Source organism: Amphibalanus amphitrite, unplaced genomic scaffold (assembly GCF_019059575.1).
Source record: "Amphibalanus amphitrite isolate SeventyFive unplaced genomic scaffold, NRLGWU_Aamphi_draft 000060F_arrow, whole genome shotgun sequence".
NCBI lineage: Eukaryota > Metazoa > Arthropoda > Thecostraca > Balanomorpha > Balanidae > Amphibalanus > Amphibalanus amphitrite.
Genome location: NW_024881556.1, coordinates 1,018,294 through 1,037,873, shown reverse-complemented (window position 1 = coordinate 1,037,873; position 19,580 = coordinate 1,018,294). Strand labels below are relative to the sequence as shown.

The 19,580-nt window shown below is 47.3% G+C and overlaps 1 protein-coding gene across 1 annotated transcript in view; it reads right to left on the bottom strand.

Annotated features, from left to right (window-relative positions):
• Positions 1 to 19,580, bottom strand: part of LOC122378498 (AF4/FMR2 family member 1-like) — a 95,687-nt gene that overhangs the window by 51,794 nt on the left and 24,313 nt on the right. Inside the window, exon 3 of the mRNA XM_043359609.1 lies at positions 3,256 to 3,546. Within this exon, the coding sequence (XP_043215544.1) occupies positions 3,256 to 3,546 (291 nt within the window). The remainder of the gene's footprint in view (positions 1 to 3,255; positions 3,547 to 19,580) is intronic.

The window sequence follows — 19,580 nt, the reverse complement described above, 5'->3', positions numbered from 1 at the left end:
TAGGCTCTGGCTGCCGGCTAACTTAGATATATGCCTTAGATACCCTGAGGGTACCGAACTTTTGCTTCGAGTTTTTAAGGTCGAGGCCAGGTCATCCTAGGTCACGGAAATTTTATATCATGCATCGGTCACGTGACGCATGTTTTATGGTCAATTTTACTCAAAGCTTTCGACAGTAATGTCGTCTGTGTCATTTGCGGTGAAGTTCAGCTGAATTTATCTGAGGTCAGGTCACTTCCAGGCAGGGTTGTGCTTGACTCATGAGTCGAGTCAGAAATTTGACTCAACTCTGACTCAAATGAGTCAGATTTGAGTCGAGTCGGATAAAATGTTGAGCTGTTGAGTTGAGTCAGAGTTGAGTCGGACAAAAATATTAAGGCGTTGAGTTGAGTCAGAGTTGAGTCAGTAAAATAACTTTTGACATTGAGTTGAGTCAAAAACATTTAGGAATATGAGTCAGCTGACTCATCTTTCTAGAAACAGTCTACATCAGCTTTTCATTCTCCCCCTGCTTAAAGGGACTATCCCACCTTTAACATGGGGTTTGAGTTGAGATAGCGAAGTTTGCGGCGAGGTTCAGAAACCACTATCTATCTAGGTTGCAACCTCCGCGGCCTCTTGGTGTTGAAGAAATTCGTTCCCTTCATTTGAAAATGGGCCTTGTACAGTCTGTCTTAAAAGTACCGCGCAAAGTGACGGTGGATCCATCGAGCCTGACTGAGCAAGGGCCTGCTAAATTTGGGTCACTGAAGCAACTGACATCCTTATCCATTTCCTAGGTCAATTGGTCGGTGACTTTTAAATTAAAACAGACCCTTTCTCGGTCAGGCTTGATGGATCCACCGCCACTTTGCGCGGTACTTTTAAGACAGACTGTACAAGGCCCCATCTTCAACATGGAGCGACCGTTAGTGTGACGTCACCTCATTTAGTCATTCTGATTTAAATGGGTTTGTTCGTTGAAAAATCGCTTAAAACTTGGTCTGAACTTTGTTGTGGTGCCTACAGAGTAAAAAGAATCAGCTTTATGACAGTAATGTGGCCTGGGGAAGGAGGTAATTTTGGGCTGTGACGTCACATATTTGAAAGTTTGTGTTTGGAATATGGGAAGCCTAAGATGTTTAATGAAAAATAAATGCCAGAACCGTGTTCCTGGTCATCCAATCTATAAAGTCGGGCACAATTTAACTGGTTTTAACAACATTTTAGAAGGTGGGATAGTCCCTTTAACAACTTAGGCCTGGCCCTGCTGCATGATTTTTTTTCACCCCCCCCGCTCAACAACTTTTTTATCTGAGTCAATTTCGAGTCAAATCACTTGACTCAACAAAAAATTTGAGTCAAGTTTGAGTCAAATCATATTTTCATTGAGCCGCTTGAGTCATGAGTTGAGTCAAGGGAAAAAATCGGCTCCTTGTTTGAGTCAGAGTTGAGTCAGGGCTTTCTGAAGTTGAATGATGAGTCGAGTCGGCAAATTTTTTTGAGTCGAGCACAACCCTGCTTCCAGGTCAAAAATGAAAACAAACAGAAAACTGTCTATCAGATGCAAATTGAGCTCAAGAACACGATAGTACTATTTACATTGCTGTACGATGTCAAAAACGTACTGAATAATGGATTTAAAAAATCTATATCTATGAAATCTTTGCTATAATGAGTATAACATGGCCATTTTTGAAGATAATGGGCTAAAACTGTCTATAGTAATTAGTAGGTCACAGATGAGTGGTCTGTTCCATATATCCTTTTTTCAAAAAGTCAAATAATTGTAGGGGAGAGGTATGGGTCCCGGGAGGTATGGGTCCCCGGGAGGTATATGGGTCATCGCAGCTTTGAAGAAGTGTTGCGTATTTTTACACATTTGACCGCGTAAACTGGTAGCGGCCATTCCGTTATAAAACCCACGTGATTTCCAAAATCTTCCTCAGTCTTCTTTGGCAATAAGCGTTTTTGCCCTCTCCGAGTAAAATACGGTACATACAGAAAATTCGTGATTAATTTGAACCAGGCTCGTTTTATGATGTCAGACCATCGCTAACATTAAGTTTTAAGCATGCAAATTAAGACTGGATAGACAATTGGAAGCTTTCTTGCAAGATTATGAGCTGAGATGCTATGCACATTCAGGCGTCCTAACCGGGAGGTTCGGGCCACCCACCCCCGTTGATCCTAAATCAATAAAATGATGCTTTCATTGAATGTCCTCTTCAATAACTTTGATTTTTGTCGCGCAAGGTCGAAAATTTGACTACAAATTTAATTCGAACATAAAAATATTATTTATCTTATTTCATGGAGCATGACTGACTTTACCAAAATACATATGTGCCCAAGTGACCTCCATGAAGTAAGCTATTGGCCGCTTATGCGGTTCCTGGGCTCTAAGAGAGATCAAGGTAGATACCAGTTACGAGTATTGTTATCATTGTCGATAAAAAATGAAACATGGCACCGGCCCGTACCTCCCGGGCCATGGCCCTTCCGGTGTATTTTGATGGATCGAAAGAGCGCATGATTTATTGAAAGTTATCTCGAGACAAAATAGTTGATTCCAGCCCAGATGCCTAATAACAGGCACACTTTGCAGGCGAAAGGCAATTTCACGTAAACAAAGTGAAAAACCGGGTCTAGCCACTGTTCACTGGAAGAAAATTGCCTTTTTCAAAAAGCCGGCCCATACCTCCCGGGTCTCTCCTATATCCATATATTTTTCTAAATTTTGAAAATAAAAAATATGAGATAGCAGTTTGATAGCCACGTTCATCCTAAGTCCACTCATGCAAAGAAATTAGATATAGCTTAAAACCTGAGCTCCTGAGAGCGATTGCCGTAGTTCAATGTTTTGCATAAAAATCGGCCGACATTACGTCACTCTGTCTCTGATGTCATTTTCGGCCGACTTATGGTAGCTAAAGTTGAAATTTGGACACATAGTGTCCAATTGATGCCGCTCAAGGTACCGCAATTTTCGTGTTGATAAGTTAAACGGTTTGGAAGATATTGCCGAGAAACGGGAGGGGGGCTCTGTAAAGCCCCCCCCCCCCCCGCCAGTCATGCGCGGGTTGATGGCGGAGGGTGTGAAAAACGTCTTTTCGGAGAAGGTACGCCTGTGTAGCTTGAGCTCGCTAAAACCGGTCTTTAACCAGCCGAATTCATATGAAAAAGTATCTGATAAAGTGGGACATGATGCGGCTGACTGCCCTGATAAGTATTAGCCAGCCCCTCCCGCCACCCCAGCGCAGCACCTCCGCTCACCTTTTCGGCCCTCGAGCCGCCAGCTCTAGCCGCCCTCTGCGGCGGGGGCGGGGGCGGGGGCGGCGCGGGGAAGGCCGGAGCGTGCCGCCGCTCCTGGCGCGGCGGCGGCGGCGGCGGCGGCGGCGGCTCGAACAGGTGGTCGTGGTCGTGGTGCAGCGGCGCCGGCGTGCACGGCATCACGTCCGCGCCCACCAGGCTGTTGCGCGTGCGCTCCGAGCGCACGATGGGCGCCACCTGCTCGAACTGCCCCAGGATGCTGGAGATCTGGGTGGTGCGGTCATCGGGCTTCACCTGCCGGCAGCGGGCGGGGAAGGGGGGGTCAGAGGGCGGGTCACACTGCAAGGAGGGGTCGGCCGGCGGGGGGGGGGGGGCGGGGTCAGCCGGCAGGGTAAATGGTGGCGAGGGCAGTCAGCGGGCAGATCTCTCCTCCAAAGTATGGGGAGATTGCGGTCACTTGCAGATCAAATTATGGGGAGATGGCGGTCACTTGCAGATCAAATTATGGGGACAGGGCGGTCACTCGGAACCTGAAGTATAGGGAGAGGCAGTCCATAAGTCCAAAGTACTCGGAGTCACTCCGAGTAGGTACTTGGAGGGCGGTCACTCGGAGTCTACGGGAGGACAGCCTACGAGTCCAAAGGACGGGGACTGGAGAGGGCAGCCGTGGTCCCCAACCCCGGCCTTCTGGCACACCCACTGTGTCCTCTCCGTACCTCTCGGTACCCCGTCCCTGTCCCTGTTCCCTCGGTACCCCGTCCCGTCCCTGTCCCCTCGGCCCTCGGTACCCCGTGCCTGTCCTCTCGGCGTCCCTTTCTGTCCTCTCGGTAGGTACCCCATGACAGTCCTCGACAGGGGCCTCTGACCTCTGACGCGCCGGTTCGATTTCCGATCCAGCTCAGCCCGGACTGATGGTAGGTGCAGCTCCGCACCACAGGGCCGACCGCAGCCCCCCCCCACCCACCCACCCACACACACACACACATAGACATGCAGGACCGACCGCACCCCCCCCCCCCGCCATAAACACACAGGGCGCCGACCGCAATACCCCCCCCCCCACATAGGCACAGGGCCGATCGCAGCCCCCCCGCCATAGACACAGGGCCGACCGCAGAACCCCCCCCCCGCCATAGACACAGGGCCGACCGCAATATCCCCCCCCCGCCATAGACACAGGGCCGACCGCATCCCTCCCCCCCACACACACACATAGACACAGGGCCGACCGCAGCCCCCCCTCCACACACACATAGACACAGGGCCGACCGCACCCCCCCCCCCCCACATAGACAAAGGGCCGACCGCATCCCCCCATACACACATAGACACAGGGCCGACCGCATCCCCCCATACACACATAGACACAGGGCCGACCGCAGCCCCCCCCCCACACACACACAAACATAGACACAGGGCCGACCGCAACCCCCCCCCCATACACGCATAGACACAGCGCCGACCGCAGCCCCCCCATACACGCATAGATACAGGGCCGACCGCAGCCCCGCCTCCCAACAAAGGATCTCGCGGTCGCCAACAATAAATACATTGTCGGCATCAAACACTTTATCGCGCATGGAAAAACCGATAGAAAGGGGTCGTTGCCCCGTAACTCTGACATTGCCCCGTAACTGTAACACTTTGTGCAGTAACTCTGACACTCTGTACTGCAACTCTGACACCGTCCCGTAACTCTGAACACTTTTAACACTTTGTACTGCAACTCTGACATTGTCCCGTAACTCTAACATTTTGTGCAGTAACTCTGACACTCTGAGCCGTAACTCTGACACTTTGTGTCGATGCAACACAGGGCGCAGGGCGCGGCTGACGCTGCTGCGGCGCCTCCGACTGCAGCCGCTGGCCAAACAAACACACACTCGCCGGCGCCGCGCGCTGGTGTCTGACCCTCTCTGGCCGCCGCTGGAGCGCCGCGCCGGCGGGGCGCGGAGCTCGGCGCGCGGTGCGGCTCCGGAGTTCGGTCCCGGCCCCGACTGTGGGAGGTCGCACTCCCCCACCGGCCTACTACCACCGACAGAAGATCGGGACAGAGCGCCGGACAGCTGGTAACCGGTACTAGGTCCGTAATAGGAGGAGCTGAGCCGCTGAATGGACTGCAGAGTACCTAATGGATGACCAGCCGTGGATAAGTATCCACAAGTCACAACAGAAAAATGCAGGCAATGATAAGTAAGCACAAACACGTGTTTTAATAAGTCACAATTCATGATACCATCACGGTAGGGAAAGCGACACTTTTCAGAGAATTCCCGGTCCGCGGGATATAGGATCTGGCCAGGATGTGCATGAAGATGACGTCAACAGCATTGGGATCAAACGCCGCGCCAGCTGAGATCGCTAGCAACCGCGTCAGCTGCTTACACAATAGAATACCACAAAGACAAAGACGACACGTGGGACGTGTGCTCCCGCACGAGATAGTCGGCGCCGCAGTACCTACCGGCGGCAGACCAGCAGTCTTACAGACGCCAACTGGTGCGTACCTACTCCACAAGGACCATACTGCAGAGTGCAGAGCAGACCACACTGCAGGCCACACTGCGAGCCATACTGTGGGCCACACTGCGGACCATACTGCAGGTCACACTGCGGACAATACTGCGGGTCACACTGCGGGCCATACTGCAGGCCACACTGCGACCCATACTGCAGGCCACACTGCGAGCCATACTGCAGGTCACACTGCGGACCAAACGGCGGGCCACACTGCGAGCCATACTGCAGGCTACACTGCGAGCCATACTGCAGGCCACACTGCGGACCAAACTGCAGGCCACACTGCGGACCAAACTGTAGGTCACATTGCGGACCAAACGGCGGGCCATACTTACTGCGGGCCAGGCGGCAGGCCATACTGCAGGTCACACTGCGAGCCATACTGCAGGCCACACTGCGAGCCATACTGTGGGCCATACGGCCGTCCAATTGGAGACTGGAATGGCTGGCCAGCCGCCGAGGGGACGGTGCGGAGAGAGAGAGAGAGAGAGAGAGAGAGAGAGAGAGAGAGAGAGAGAGAGAGAGAGAGAGAGAGAGAGAGAGAGAGATAGAGAGAGAGAGAGAGACAGAGAGAGAGACAGAGAGACAGAGACAGAGACAGAGAGACAGAGACAGAGAGACAGAGACAGAGAGACAGAGAGACAGAGAGACAGAGAGACAGAGAGACAGAGAGAGAGAGAGAGAGAGAGAGACAGAGAAGAGAGAGAGAGAGAGAGAGAGAGAGAGAGAGAGAGAGAGAGAGAGAGAGAGAGAGAGAGACAGAGAGAGAGAGCGAGAGAGAGCGAGAGAGAGAGCGAGAGAGACAGAGAGACAGAGACAGAGACAGAGACAGAGAGAGAGAGAGAGAGAGAGAGAGAGAGAGAGAGAGAGAGAGAGAGAGGAGAGAGAGAGAGAGAGAGAGAGAGAGAGAGAGAGAGAGAGACAGACAGACAGACAGATACAGAGAGACAGAGAGACAGAGAGACAGAGAGACAGAGAGATAGAGAGACAGAGAGAAAGAGACAGAGAGAGAGAGAGAGAAGAGAGAGAGAGAGAGAGAGAGAGAGAGAGAGAGAGAGAGAGAGACAGAGACAGAGACAGAGAAGAGAGAGAGAGAGAGAGAGAGAGAGAGAGAGAGAGACAGAGACAGAGACAGAGACAGAGAGAGACAGAGAGAGAGAGAGAGAGAGAGAGAGCGAGAGCGAGAGAGAGCGAGAGAGAGCGAGAGAGAGCGAGAGAGACAGAGAGAGACAGAGAGACAGAGACAGAGACAGAGACAGAGACAGAGAGAGAGAGAGAGAGAGAGAGAGAGAGAGAGAGAGAGAGAGAGAGAGAGAGAGAGAGAGAGAGAGAGAGAGAGAGAGAGAGAGAGAGAGAGAGAGAGAGAGAGAGAGAGAGAGAGAGAGAGAGAGAGAGAGAGGGGCTGAGCTCGGCGGCCACACCACCCAGGGCCTTACTCGACGGTGGTACCCAACTATCACACGGACTAGCAGCATCTCTGATTATTGACTGAGGTTACTGCCAGTAATCGAGCCAGGACGCTGGCGGATCCAGGCGACAAGACGAGTGGTGGTGGTGGTAGTGGTGGTGGTGGTGGTGGTGGTGGTGGTAGTAGTAGTGGTGGTGGTGGTGGTGGTGGTGGAGGTGGTGGTGGTGGTGGTGGTGGTGGTGGGGGGGGGGGGGAGGGTCTCTGTCCGACGGCCAGGACTGCTCTGTAGGTACAGTGTACCGTCAGGACTCTGCTATGTCGTTGGGCCGGCGCGGTACAGTGTACCGTCAGGACTCTGCTATGTCGTTGGGCCGGCGCGGTACAGAGTACCGTCAGGACTCTGCTATGTCGTTGGGCCGGCGCGGTACAGAGTACCGTCAGGACTCTGCTATGTCGTTGGGCCGGCGCGGTACAGTGTACCGTCAGGACTCTGCTATGTCGTTGGGCCGGCGCGGTACAGAGTACCGTCAGGACTCCGCGATGTCGTTGGGCCGGCGCGGCGCGGCAATGAGGACCGTTGTGTTGGCCGGCGCGGCGCTCAGCTGAGTACAGACTACAGATACTCGGCGTCGGTCCGCCGCCGGCAGTCAAGGCCACCCGGCCGCCGGGGGAGGGGGGGGGGTTACTGGGGAGGGGGCGCTGGTCTGTCCGGCCGGCCGGCCCGAGCAAGGCCGCCGCCGCCGCCGCCGCCCGCCCGTGCACGCTGTGCACAGTGACAGCTACATAGTGCACGAAATGCACAGCCATTGACTGCCCGTGGGCCGTGGGGTCAACGCAGTCACTGAGCAGCGGGCATCGACCGCAGCACATCGATTTACATCGGCTTTGGCGGCAGGGATGTGGTCAGCGATGTCCTCGCTCGTACCGCCGGGGCTGTTCAAACCAATGAACAGTCAGGGCTGGTTTGGTCTGGTGACGGGTGGCTGACGTAAAGGTTAAGCTACAACATGCGTGGCCATCCCGAAAATTACGTGCGCAATCTGCAGATCCGTGATTACGAGACTCCCTTGATTATCGGTTTCTGCGATTTTCCAGAATTTCCTTTAATTATTGTACGCTGACGTAATAATAAAGCCTAATGAATGGTTTCGCAATAAAAGCACAGATTTGCAATTTTCTATATTATTTCATGCATAAATTATTTGTTTGTTAATAAAACATCAATAACGGAGTTCACCAGCTGAGTTTGCAGCTGACGGTAGCAGTTTGAGAAGCTCTGGGCCTTTTTGGCTAAAAACTTGATAGCTGCTGGTATTCATGAAAGTGCGTGGTATTAATACATTCTCATGATAATGTATTCATCAATACCGTTATTCTGAGGCTTATTTTCGCTGAAATAACGTTTAAAAGCGACATCAATATTTCGGCCGATGTGAAACCCGGCAGAGGTGGGAGCAGTTTTGCGTATTTTTCTGATCTCTTGAGTAGAATTGGAGGCGAGAACATCTAAATTCTAACGTTTTGTGAAGGAAGGTACAATGAGTCATAGGCCGTGAAAAATGCATTCGCTATGGAACGAACTTTACGACGCGAACCGAAATCCCGAAGAAACCAAAGCTTGGATTTTACGAGTACAGTAGCTACAAAAATATATCTCGGAATTTCGATATGTGTGACCTATTTTCAGGTCAATTTTGCGCCCTCTCCATTATAATTTAACCCTCGCCCTGGCAGGGGGGGTCGATGCGACCCCCCCTAAGGTTTTTCGAAGATAGCGTAAAAACGGCGGCGCGCAGCGCCGCCAAATTTTGCACAGCCTATGTGGCAACCTTTTTACATATTACCTGAAAATTTCAGGTCCGGTTGACCTTGGGTCAGGTCACCAGGTCAGAAAAACCGGTACAAGGTCATGGTCAACTTTCAATTTTCTTTTTGCACCTGTCCAACTCACAGTTTTGGACTGATTTCCTTCAAACTTTCAGGATGTGCTAAGTTCACCGAGTTGTATAACATATAGTTCGGGTTTTTTGAGGTCACTGACCTGAGGTCAGTTAGAGGTCATTACGTCGTAATGTTAAGCCTATAGGAAAATACTAAATTCCGAAAATACTGGAGATATCTACTTCTTTCTATCACTTTTGTGCTTTGAATCCATAGTAAATAACAGCAGGTCACTTGGTGCTTCGTCGTTTGGTGTACTTATCCATGGGTCAGGTCAAATGAGGTCAACTGAGGTCAAATGACATTTTTGCCAATAACTTGGCACATAATGACGCTAGAGCTTAAAAAATGGTATCATTGTGTTCCTGGTGATCAGCCGAATCGAATGATATGCGATATGATGCAATTTGGTTAACTTGAACTTAATTTTTAATTTTAAGTTTACTTAAAATTTAAGAAAAACTTTAAGTCACTTAAGCAAGCTAAAAAGTATATCATTCGACGCGCCTTGACGTGCTGAGTTCACTGGTGATTTTCTTTTTGCTCTATCTTAATTAGATTACAAGTTATAAGCGAAAAACGTTTGACCCGTTTTTTAGCGAAATTTTTACATTTATACCCCCCAAAACCCCCCTAAATATTGACCTAGAGCAGCCAAATTTGCACAGGGGCGAGAACTCCAGGGGGCCCACCTACCTACCAAATTTGGTGTTTCTAGGTGCCATAGGAGCCAATCGCGAGGGGGGGTGTCGCATCGACCCCCCCCCCCCCCCCCACTGCCAGGCCGTGTTATGAAAAATGCCCTGCCAGGGCGAGGGTTAAAAGTCAAAGATTTGATAGACATGCTAGAGCGTTGAAAACACCTCAGATGTGTTCAGGTCGACGATACGGATCGACTGACATGCAAAATGACCTTTTCCGGTCAGGTCATGATCTTGACCTGAGGTCAAATAAAAAAAAGCCCTAAAAAGACCTAAAAGAAGAAAAAAATGTCAAATTATAGTGCATTCGACGCGTCTCAACGAGAGGAGCATGATGCTGGCAAAATTAATGCCGTGAATCTCTTGAGTCAAATGATATTGAATAAAAATATGCTTCATAAAACGGTTACTTCTTAGTTTTTGCCCTCTGGAAGCTAAACCACTGGCCTGAGGTCTATTTTGAGGGCCCATTCCAGAAACAGCGTTGACCCACGCCCCATTGGGGGGGCCTATTCATAGCCCCCCTCTCGTTTTTCTGCAATAACTTCTAAACCACTAAACGCATCGACGCTAAACTTTCAGTACCTTCGGCTGCATCAATTTGACACCTTGTGTCAAAATACGAACTTAGGTCGACCGGAAATGATGGCAGAGTGACGTCATGTTCGGCCGATTTCGATGCAAAACATTGAACCACGGCAATCGCTCTGAGCTAAAAACTGAGCTCAAAGAGCTCAGTTTTTAAGCTAGATCCAATGTCTTTGCATGAGAGCACTGAGAATAGACTGCACTATCAAACTGCTATCTCGGATTTTCCCAATTTTGAGGATTTCGAAAATTATGTATATCAAAATTCAACATGTATATTTCTACAGAACTTATTCTTTGGAGCGCTCTTGCGAGGAACATTATGAATATTAGAGAGAGAAAATATATGAAAAAATGACCTCTCCTCGACATTTAAAAATTATTTGAATAGCCAAATATTACTGTAGGGGAGAGTGGGGAGAGTTGTATCATGTCCAAGTTGTATCAGGGCGAATTGTGCCAAACTTATCCAATAGATAGCGCTCATGACACGACCAGCCGACGAGGTTTTCCGGGCGCCATCTTTCCCTGTTCTGTCGTGTGGCTGGGTGGACGCGTCTCGAGGTGAGAGCCGATTTTATGTTTTTTTATGTCATTCTAAAAAAATAAGTTGCAAGAAAATGTGTGTTTTGGGCATTTAGATGGGCACGAATTTGAAAGATCTCCGTAGCGGTGGTGAGGGTAGGTTCTAAGGCTGCGTGAGTGAAAATGGATTTCTCCAGCTGTCCGCTGTTTTTGAGCACGAGGACGTTTTTTCCAAGATGGCGGCGAGGTACATGTTGTATCAGAGCCGGGTGGGGTATGTTGTAACATGTATGTATGCATGTATGTATGGGTATATTGCTTTTGATCGCGAAAGCTAAGCCCTGGCTCGCGTTTGTAGGTAGCTAATCAATACTCGTTCCATTTCGGCACAATGTGTTGGCTTCTTTGCTCTTAACGGGCCACTTTTGCGTCTCAAGTCTGTTGATGTTTCGTTCGTTTCGATGTTTCGTTCGGATTGCATTGACCTAAGTTTGGTCTAATAACAGTGAAGCCTTTGAGCATATACCTACATTGCATTAACCCCATTTAATGTTGTTGTTATGTTCAAAACCAGTAGCAAGCACACTCCCTGAAACGTGAAATACCTAGTGATACAAATTACCCCACCATGTGATACAACTCACCCAAGCCATGGGGCAAGTTGTATCAAAAACATTGTTCTATTCGGCAGACCGTAGAAGAAAAACTGGTAGAGGTAGCGGAAAAGTTACTTTGCACAAAAGAGCAGAAGAATCAAGGAGGGAGATAGTACGGAAATAATGAGTTTATCACGGATAGTTACGAGGTTATGGGTCTCGGAGTAAAAACTGATACAACCCACCCCACTCTCCCCTATTGATATTTCGACCAACAGGTCTTCTTCAGAATAAGACAATGTACACAATTGTACGAGAACGAGAATACAATAATTGATGCAGCAGACTTATTCCCGCGGTTTTCAAATTCAAAAATTAGCGCGGTTTATCTCGCGCTCATAAAACAGTGGTACAACCTTTTTAACAACTTCAAAATATCACAGAATATGCATGAAAACACATCGCTTGACACATCGAGTTCAAAGGTCAACACTCTAAAGTCAAAGGTCAAAGCACTAGGTTCAAATGCCAGACAAGAAGGTCGAGTTCAGGGTTAGAGTTCAACGTATCCATGACCATCAAGGTCAAACCATAGCCAGATAATGTAAATTATACAATATACACATATATACAGATCTTCATTCGCACTGATTATTCACAAGTCCAGTAAAGCGCATTACAAATTTAGCAATACAAAATTGGCCATAGGAAGCATTTGACATTTCCACGATCACACTTCATACATTTCCAAATCTTCACTCACCCACATTTATATCTACATGATAGGCCATGAGGACACATTTGAGTTAAGCCTTGGGTCAAGCTGCCTGATGAGTAGTGATTCCGCTATTTTGCGGTCAGGATGGTCTCTTGCCCGGTACAAAACTTCAACATCTATGTGTGTGAGGTTGCCTGTAGTCTGTGGGTGACAGGTACGAAAATGGTCTCCTAAGGGTGTATCCTGTTTTTGGCTCGTCATATCACGTAAATGTTCATTGAACCGCAGCCTCAAGGGCCTTTTCGTTTCCCCAATGTACTCCATTTGACCTACATCAGAAGCACAAAGTTTGCATTTTAGCCTATAAACTACGTTTTTTTGTGTGCATAGTCCGCGAAAATCTGTCTTACATAGATTACATCTGTTGCCGCCCGGGCATTGAGGTTTGGAAAAGGCCGACCGCACTAACTGTTTCTTTAACTTTTTATCATTACGCCATGCTACTTTCACGTCCAGCCCCGATTTCTTGACCACTTTTTTCACCTTGCATAGCAAATCCTCATCGATGTACGGTAAGGTAAGGAAGCCATCCTCCCCCAACGTCTGTTTCGGTGCCCTACCCTTTGACCTCGCTTGTCTGACCTGCCTTAGAAGTTTTTTCAACAGCTGTGCCGAATAACCATTACCCAGTAGCAATATGCAGTATTCCATCGTTTAGCATATGCTAAACGATGGAAGGACGACATTCAGCGACGGAAGCAAGTTGGAGGCTCTCTCCAGACGACCAGCGCAGCTGCTACAGCGGATATTGTACGCCAGCCAGCTACTTCACCGGCAGACGACCCCCGCCCCGAGGCCCCCGTAACTGGGCGGGTCACACGGAGCACAACAGAAGACGACGCTAGCCCCCCGCCACGCCCAGAGGAAGCACCAGCACCGGGACCGGAAGTGCAGCAGCTCGCAGCGGAAGTGCAGCGCGACGCAGACTCAGCGGAACAACAAGGGGAAGACCACGGCCTGGATGAACGTCAGGGATGTGGCAACACCGCCACGTTCAACTTCCGCTTCCCAGACACCAGTAAGAGGTTCCCACCTCCTTCTAGTAGGGAAGTAGAGTGTACTCTTCATAAGCTAAAGAGAGATGTAGTGCGGATCTACAAGGGACATAAGCTTAAGGATAGCAACATTTCACAGGATGAAGCTCAGTTCGTTAAGGGGTTATCGAAGAATGAGGACGTCATAGTGAAACAAAGTGACAAATGTAAAGGTTTTGTTCTGATAGACAGGGACACCTACAAAAGTAAGGCAGAAGTGATACTTAATGATGTGCAAAACTATGAAAAACTTGAGAAAAATCCAGTAGCTCAGGTTGAGGCCAAAACAAAACAGGTTTTCAAAACGTTAGCTAAGGGCAAGCTGCCTGATAAAGTAGTTGAGGAGCTCACACCCATGCACAGTAGGACGCCGGTGTTTTATGGCTTACCTAAAGACCACAAGCCCACTGTCCCACTTCGACCAGTTGTTTCTGCCTCAGGGGGTCCCACAGAGAAAACTTCCTGCCTGCTGGAGAAAATACTAAAGCAGCTTCTAGCGTTTGTTCCCACTCACCTCAAGGACACCAGGGACTTCCTGTCTCGTGCGGCAGACCACTGCCGAACCCACCCACTCACTGAGGGCGCCATTTTCTTTAGTGTAGACGTAGTGAATCTCTACGGTAGCATTCCGATAGGAGAAGCCATAGAAGCGGTTAGAGAAAAACTGTTAGCTCATGGCAAGGATATTGACACTTTTGGTTTAACGTACGATGATATTTGTGCCCTCTTGGACCAGTGCCTAAACAATAATGTGTTTTCGTTCGGGGATAGCTACTATAGGCAGAAACTAGGCATAGCCATGGGAAACCCGTGTGCGCCACCTTTAGCCATCATTTTTCTGGATAGGTTTGAACAGCAGGCTCTCGGAAACGCAGCTCTGAAACCTGAGTTTCTGGTAAGATATATAGACGACTATGCAGGCATTTGGATACATGGGGAGGAGGCGCTGTTAGGCTTTGTAGACTATCTGAACAGCATACATCCAAATCTAGCTTTCACCTTGGACTTCACTAAAGATAACAAAGGGGTGCCCTTTTTGGACACTTTGGTTACTATCGAGACATCCCAGGCAGGTAGGGCCAAACTGGAGACGGAACTGTATATCAAACCAACGAACTCGGGCATAGTGTTACATGCTACCTCAGCACACCCCTCAGCTACTAAGCATAGCATGATTAGGAACATGTTCCATAGAGCCTACAACAATGCTTCCAGCACAAGTAAGGCAGAATCTGGAGTGAGCAAGATTAGGGCATTGCTACTGGGTAATGGTTATTCGGCACAGCTGTTGAAAAAACTTCTAAGGCAGGTCAGACAAGCGAGGTCAAAGGGTAGGGCACCGAAACAGACGTTGGGGGAGGATGGCTTCCTTACCTTACCGTACATCGATGAGGATTTGCTATGCAAGGTGAAAAAAGTGGTCAAGAAATCGGGGCTGGACGTGAAAGTAGCATGGCGTAATGATAAAAAGTTAAAGAAACAGTTAGTGCGGTCGGCCTTTTCCAAACCTCAATGCCCGGGCGGCAACAGATGTAATCTATGTAAGACAGATTTTCGCGGACTATGCACACAAAAAAACGTAGTTTATAGGCTAAAATGCAAACTTTGTGCTTCTGATGTAGGTCAAATGGAGTACATTGGGGAAACGAAAAGGCCCTTGAGGCTGCGGTTCAATGAACATTTACGTGATATGACGAGCCAAAAACAGGATACACCCTTAGGAGACCATTTTCGTACCTGTCACCCACAGACTACAGGCAACCTCACACACATAGATGTTGAAGTTTTGTACCGGGCAAGAGACCATCCTGACCGCAAAATAGCGGAATCACTACTCATCAGGCAGCTTGACCCAAGGCTTAACTCAAATGTGTCCTCATGGCCTATCATGTAGATATAAATGTGGGTGAGTGAAGATTTGGAAATGTATGAAGTGTGATCGTGGAAATGTCAAATGCTTCCTATGGCCAATTTTGTATTGCTAAATTTGTAATGCGCTTTACTGGACTTGTGAATAATCAGTGCGAATGAAGATCTGTATATATGTGTATATTGTATAATTTACATTATCTGGCTATGGTTTGACCTTGATGGTCATGGATACGTTGAACTCTAACCCTGAACTCGACCTTCTTGTCTGGCATTTGAACCTAGTGCTTTGACCTTTGACTTTAGAGTGTTGACCTTTGAACTCGATGTGTCAAGCGATGTGTTTTCATGCATATTCTGTGATATTTTGAAGTTGTTAAAAAGGTTGTACCACTGTTTTATGAGCGCGAGATAAACCGCGCTAATTTTTGAATTTGAAAACCGCGGGAATAAGTCTGCTGCATCAATTATTGTATTCTCGTTCTCGTACAATTGTGTACATTGTCTTATTCTGAAGAAGACCTGTTGGTCGAAATATCAATACAGTAATATTTGGCTATTCAAATAATTTTTAAATGTCGAGGAGAGGTCATTTTTTCATATATTTTCTCTCTCTAATATGTATATTTCTATCTTTCTTTCAAAAAGTTTTTGACTTTTCGAAAAAAGAACTGAATATATGTGATAGAACACATGCTTATGGCTTCCTCTATCAGATGTAGCCAGATATCTTAAAAAATAGCTAAGTTATATGCATTATAGCAAAAATTTCACGATAATACATTTTTCAAATCAATTTTGCAGTACGTATTTGGCATCGTACACCAATATAAATAGAAGCTTGTATTTCAGTTGAGACAAGTATAATAACACGGAACAAAAATGATAGACGAACGCGTTTCGGCTAAATCACCGTCATCAGCGTCTAAAAGGAGAACAAGAGGCACACATCGAGCAAATATCACAGTTCAATCGTTTTGATTTTTACATACACTTTTTTAAACAAGCATGTGACAATGTGGTTACATTTCCTTTGACAAAGAGAAAATATCCTAAAAGAATCCTAAGAGAATAGCCACATTGTACAGTTTACACAGGTGTTGCACAATTCATATGTGGATGTTTAAAATGCCAAACAACGCCGCTGCTTTTGCCCACTTCATGAAACCAACCCTGACATTAATGGTATCACTCGTAGCAATAAACGCCGCTTCAGTAGCTTTTCTGTTGTCGCGATTACTACATGACGTGAGTACCTTTGCCCCGTCCCAGTATGGGAGATGGTTTGAGTTCTGAGCATGTAGAACAAACGCACTGTGTTGCATGCTATTTCGTAGGTCACGTCTGTGCTCTTTTAATCTCGTTCCAATACCCCTTCCCGTCTCCCCGATGTATTTCTTATTGCAAGACCCGCATGGAACCTGATATACAACGCTGTTGCCATTATCCTTTTTGTTACTTTCTCTATTTCTTGATAGCATGTCACCCACCTTTTTACCCGAAGTAAAGGACACTTTAAAACCTATAGTCTCGAGTTCTTTCGCAATCGTTGTGGCCGTGATCGAGTTCGGCATCGTGATGTATCGTTCGTCTTTTTTCTTGGTTTTTGTTGTTGAGGATCGTTTTCGTATGTTAAGGGCCTTTCGTTTAAGATCCAATAAATATCCTTTCGGATATTTCAGCTTCATGAAGGAAAGCATGATATGCTCGATCTCGTCATCCACATATTCTTTACTACAAATTCGGAAAGCACGTAGAAAAAATCCCAAGACAACACCACTCTTAACCCTATCACTATGTCCAGAATAGAAATGCACATATGACTCTTTGTTGGTTGGTTTTCGGTAAACTTTGAATTTCGCTCTATCATTACGTATAATCATCGTATCGAGGAACGCAATGGATCCCTGTTTTTCCTTCTCAAGAGTGATTTCTATTCTGGACATAGTGATAGGGTTAAGAGTGGTGTTGTCTTGGGATTTTTTCTACGTGCTTTCCGAATTTGTAGTAAAGAATATGTGGATGACGAGATCGAGCATATCATGCTTTCCTTCATGAAGCTGAAATATCCGAAAGGATATTTATTGGATCTTAAACGAAAGGCCCTTAACATACGAAAACGATCCTCAACAACAAAAACCAAGAAAAAAGACGAACGATACATCACGATGCCGAACTCGATCACGGCCACAACGATTGCGAAAGAACTCGAGACTATAGGTTTTAAAGTGTCCTTTACTTCGGGTAAAAAGGTGGGTGACATGCTATCAAGAAATAGAGAAAGTAACAAAAAGGATAATGGCAACAGCGTTGTATATCAGGTTCCATGCGGGTCTTGCAATAAGAAATACATCGGGGAGACGGGAAGGGGTATTGGAACGAGATTAAAAGAGCACAGACGTGACCTACGAAATAACATGCAACACAGTGCGTTTGTTCTACATGCTCAGAACTCAAACCATCTCCCATACTGGGACGGGGCAAAGGTACTCACGTCATGTAGTAATCGCGACAACAGAAAAGCTACTGAAGCGGCGTTTATTGCTACGAGTGATACCATTAATGTCAGGGTTGGTTTCATGAAGTGGGCAAAAGCAGCGGCGTTGTTTGGCATTTTAAACATCCACATATGAATTGTGCAACACCTGTGTAAACTGTACAATGTGGCTATTCTCTTAGGATTCTTTTAGGATATTTTCTCTTTGTCAAAGGAAATGTAACCACATTGTCACATGCTTGTTTAAAAAAGTGTATGTAAAAATCAAAACGATTGAACTGTGATATTTGCTCGATGTGTGCCTCTTGTTCTCCTTTTAGACGCTGATGACGGTGATTTAGCCGAAACGCGTTCGTCTATCATTTTTGTTCCGTGTTATTATAAATAGAAGCATCGTGTTCCTGAGCTCAAACTGCATCCAATAGACACCTTTTTTGTTGGAAAATTGTAGCTTTGAAATTTAACCTTTATGACCTGAAAGTGGCCTTACCTAAGCTAAATTCAACTCAAAATGACCTCGAATGACATAACATGTATATGGCCTAAATGGACCACAAAACATGTGTCGCGTGACCGATGTATGATAAAAGATTTCCGTGACCTGTGATTACTGATTACCTGACCCTGACCTGAAAATCAAAGTACAAGTTTGGTACCCTCAGGGTATATCTAAAGCATCTGTTCACGAGTGTGTATACCAAAAATGAGCCTGATATGACTTGTAAGACGGCGCCCAGAGCCCAAAATGTGAACAAGTCAAACATCTATAATTTTTACTTTGACCTGAGTCATCGGTAACCTCGAGGTCAATGAAATTAGGTTTCGCTCGACAGTTTTTCCGGGGCTATCAGATGTCGTTTGAGTTTTGACGATTGGCCCAGTAGTTTCGGAGTTATGAGGGGGGCTATGAAGAGCGCCCCCCCCCCCCCCCCAGTAGGGCGCGTTATACGCGGACCCCAGTGGGGCGCGGGTTAAAAGGGCTATCGAATACGCCTCTTCGCGGCGCTTAAACTCTATTGGTTTCCGATTTATGCTCCGGGTTTTCGGAAAATGTTGAAATAGGCAACATTTCACCTTTGTAGGCCCCTGGTGATCTGAACTTTTACCTGACCTAACAAATACGAAGGTGTTTTCGTCATGATTTGTAACGTTCTTTCGAGTGCCGCTTACCGCATTTCGCTACGTGGTCCAGGAGCGGAGTTAGACGGGGGAGGGGGTGTTCACTGTTCAGACACCCCCGGCCTGGCGCGACTGGCGCCGAGCACCGGCCCGGAGCGGGCTAATTTTTTACTGCTACGCCCAAAGTCGCAAAAAGTCGCAAAATAGGACTGGCAGATCTTGTATTGCAATGTTTCCTTGACATATAGCGCGATTTCCGGAGCGGAACTTTGGTGTACTTTTTCAAAAGTTCGTTCGTGTTTATCTTCAATTATGTGAAATTACATGTTCAACTTGAAATCTGTACTGTACAAAAAAAACATCACAACCAAGTGAGATTTCGTCATTGTTTTAGGTTTGAATTTCTTCTTCAGGAACGGCCGAGCTACCTTTTGGTATATAAAAATGTGCAATTCTTCAGGTATTGACGAAGTGACATTTCTAATCTTCCTCAGGTGAATGATTGTAATTCGTATTCGTTTCGGCCTACACTGAAACACACTGAAGTTACCAATTTTTTACCTCAGTGTAGCCCGAAACGAATACGAATTACAGTGAAATTCCTCCTCAAATTATGATTGTTTTCGTGGATCAAAGATGCGTTGCCGAGAAGGGCGGGAGACGGGCCCGGTTGAAACGATTCAGAAGTTCGTGTTTGAACTGAGTTTTCGCCACGAAATACCAACTGCGTAGGGAAATGAAGACCAGGACAA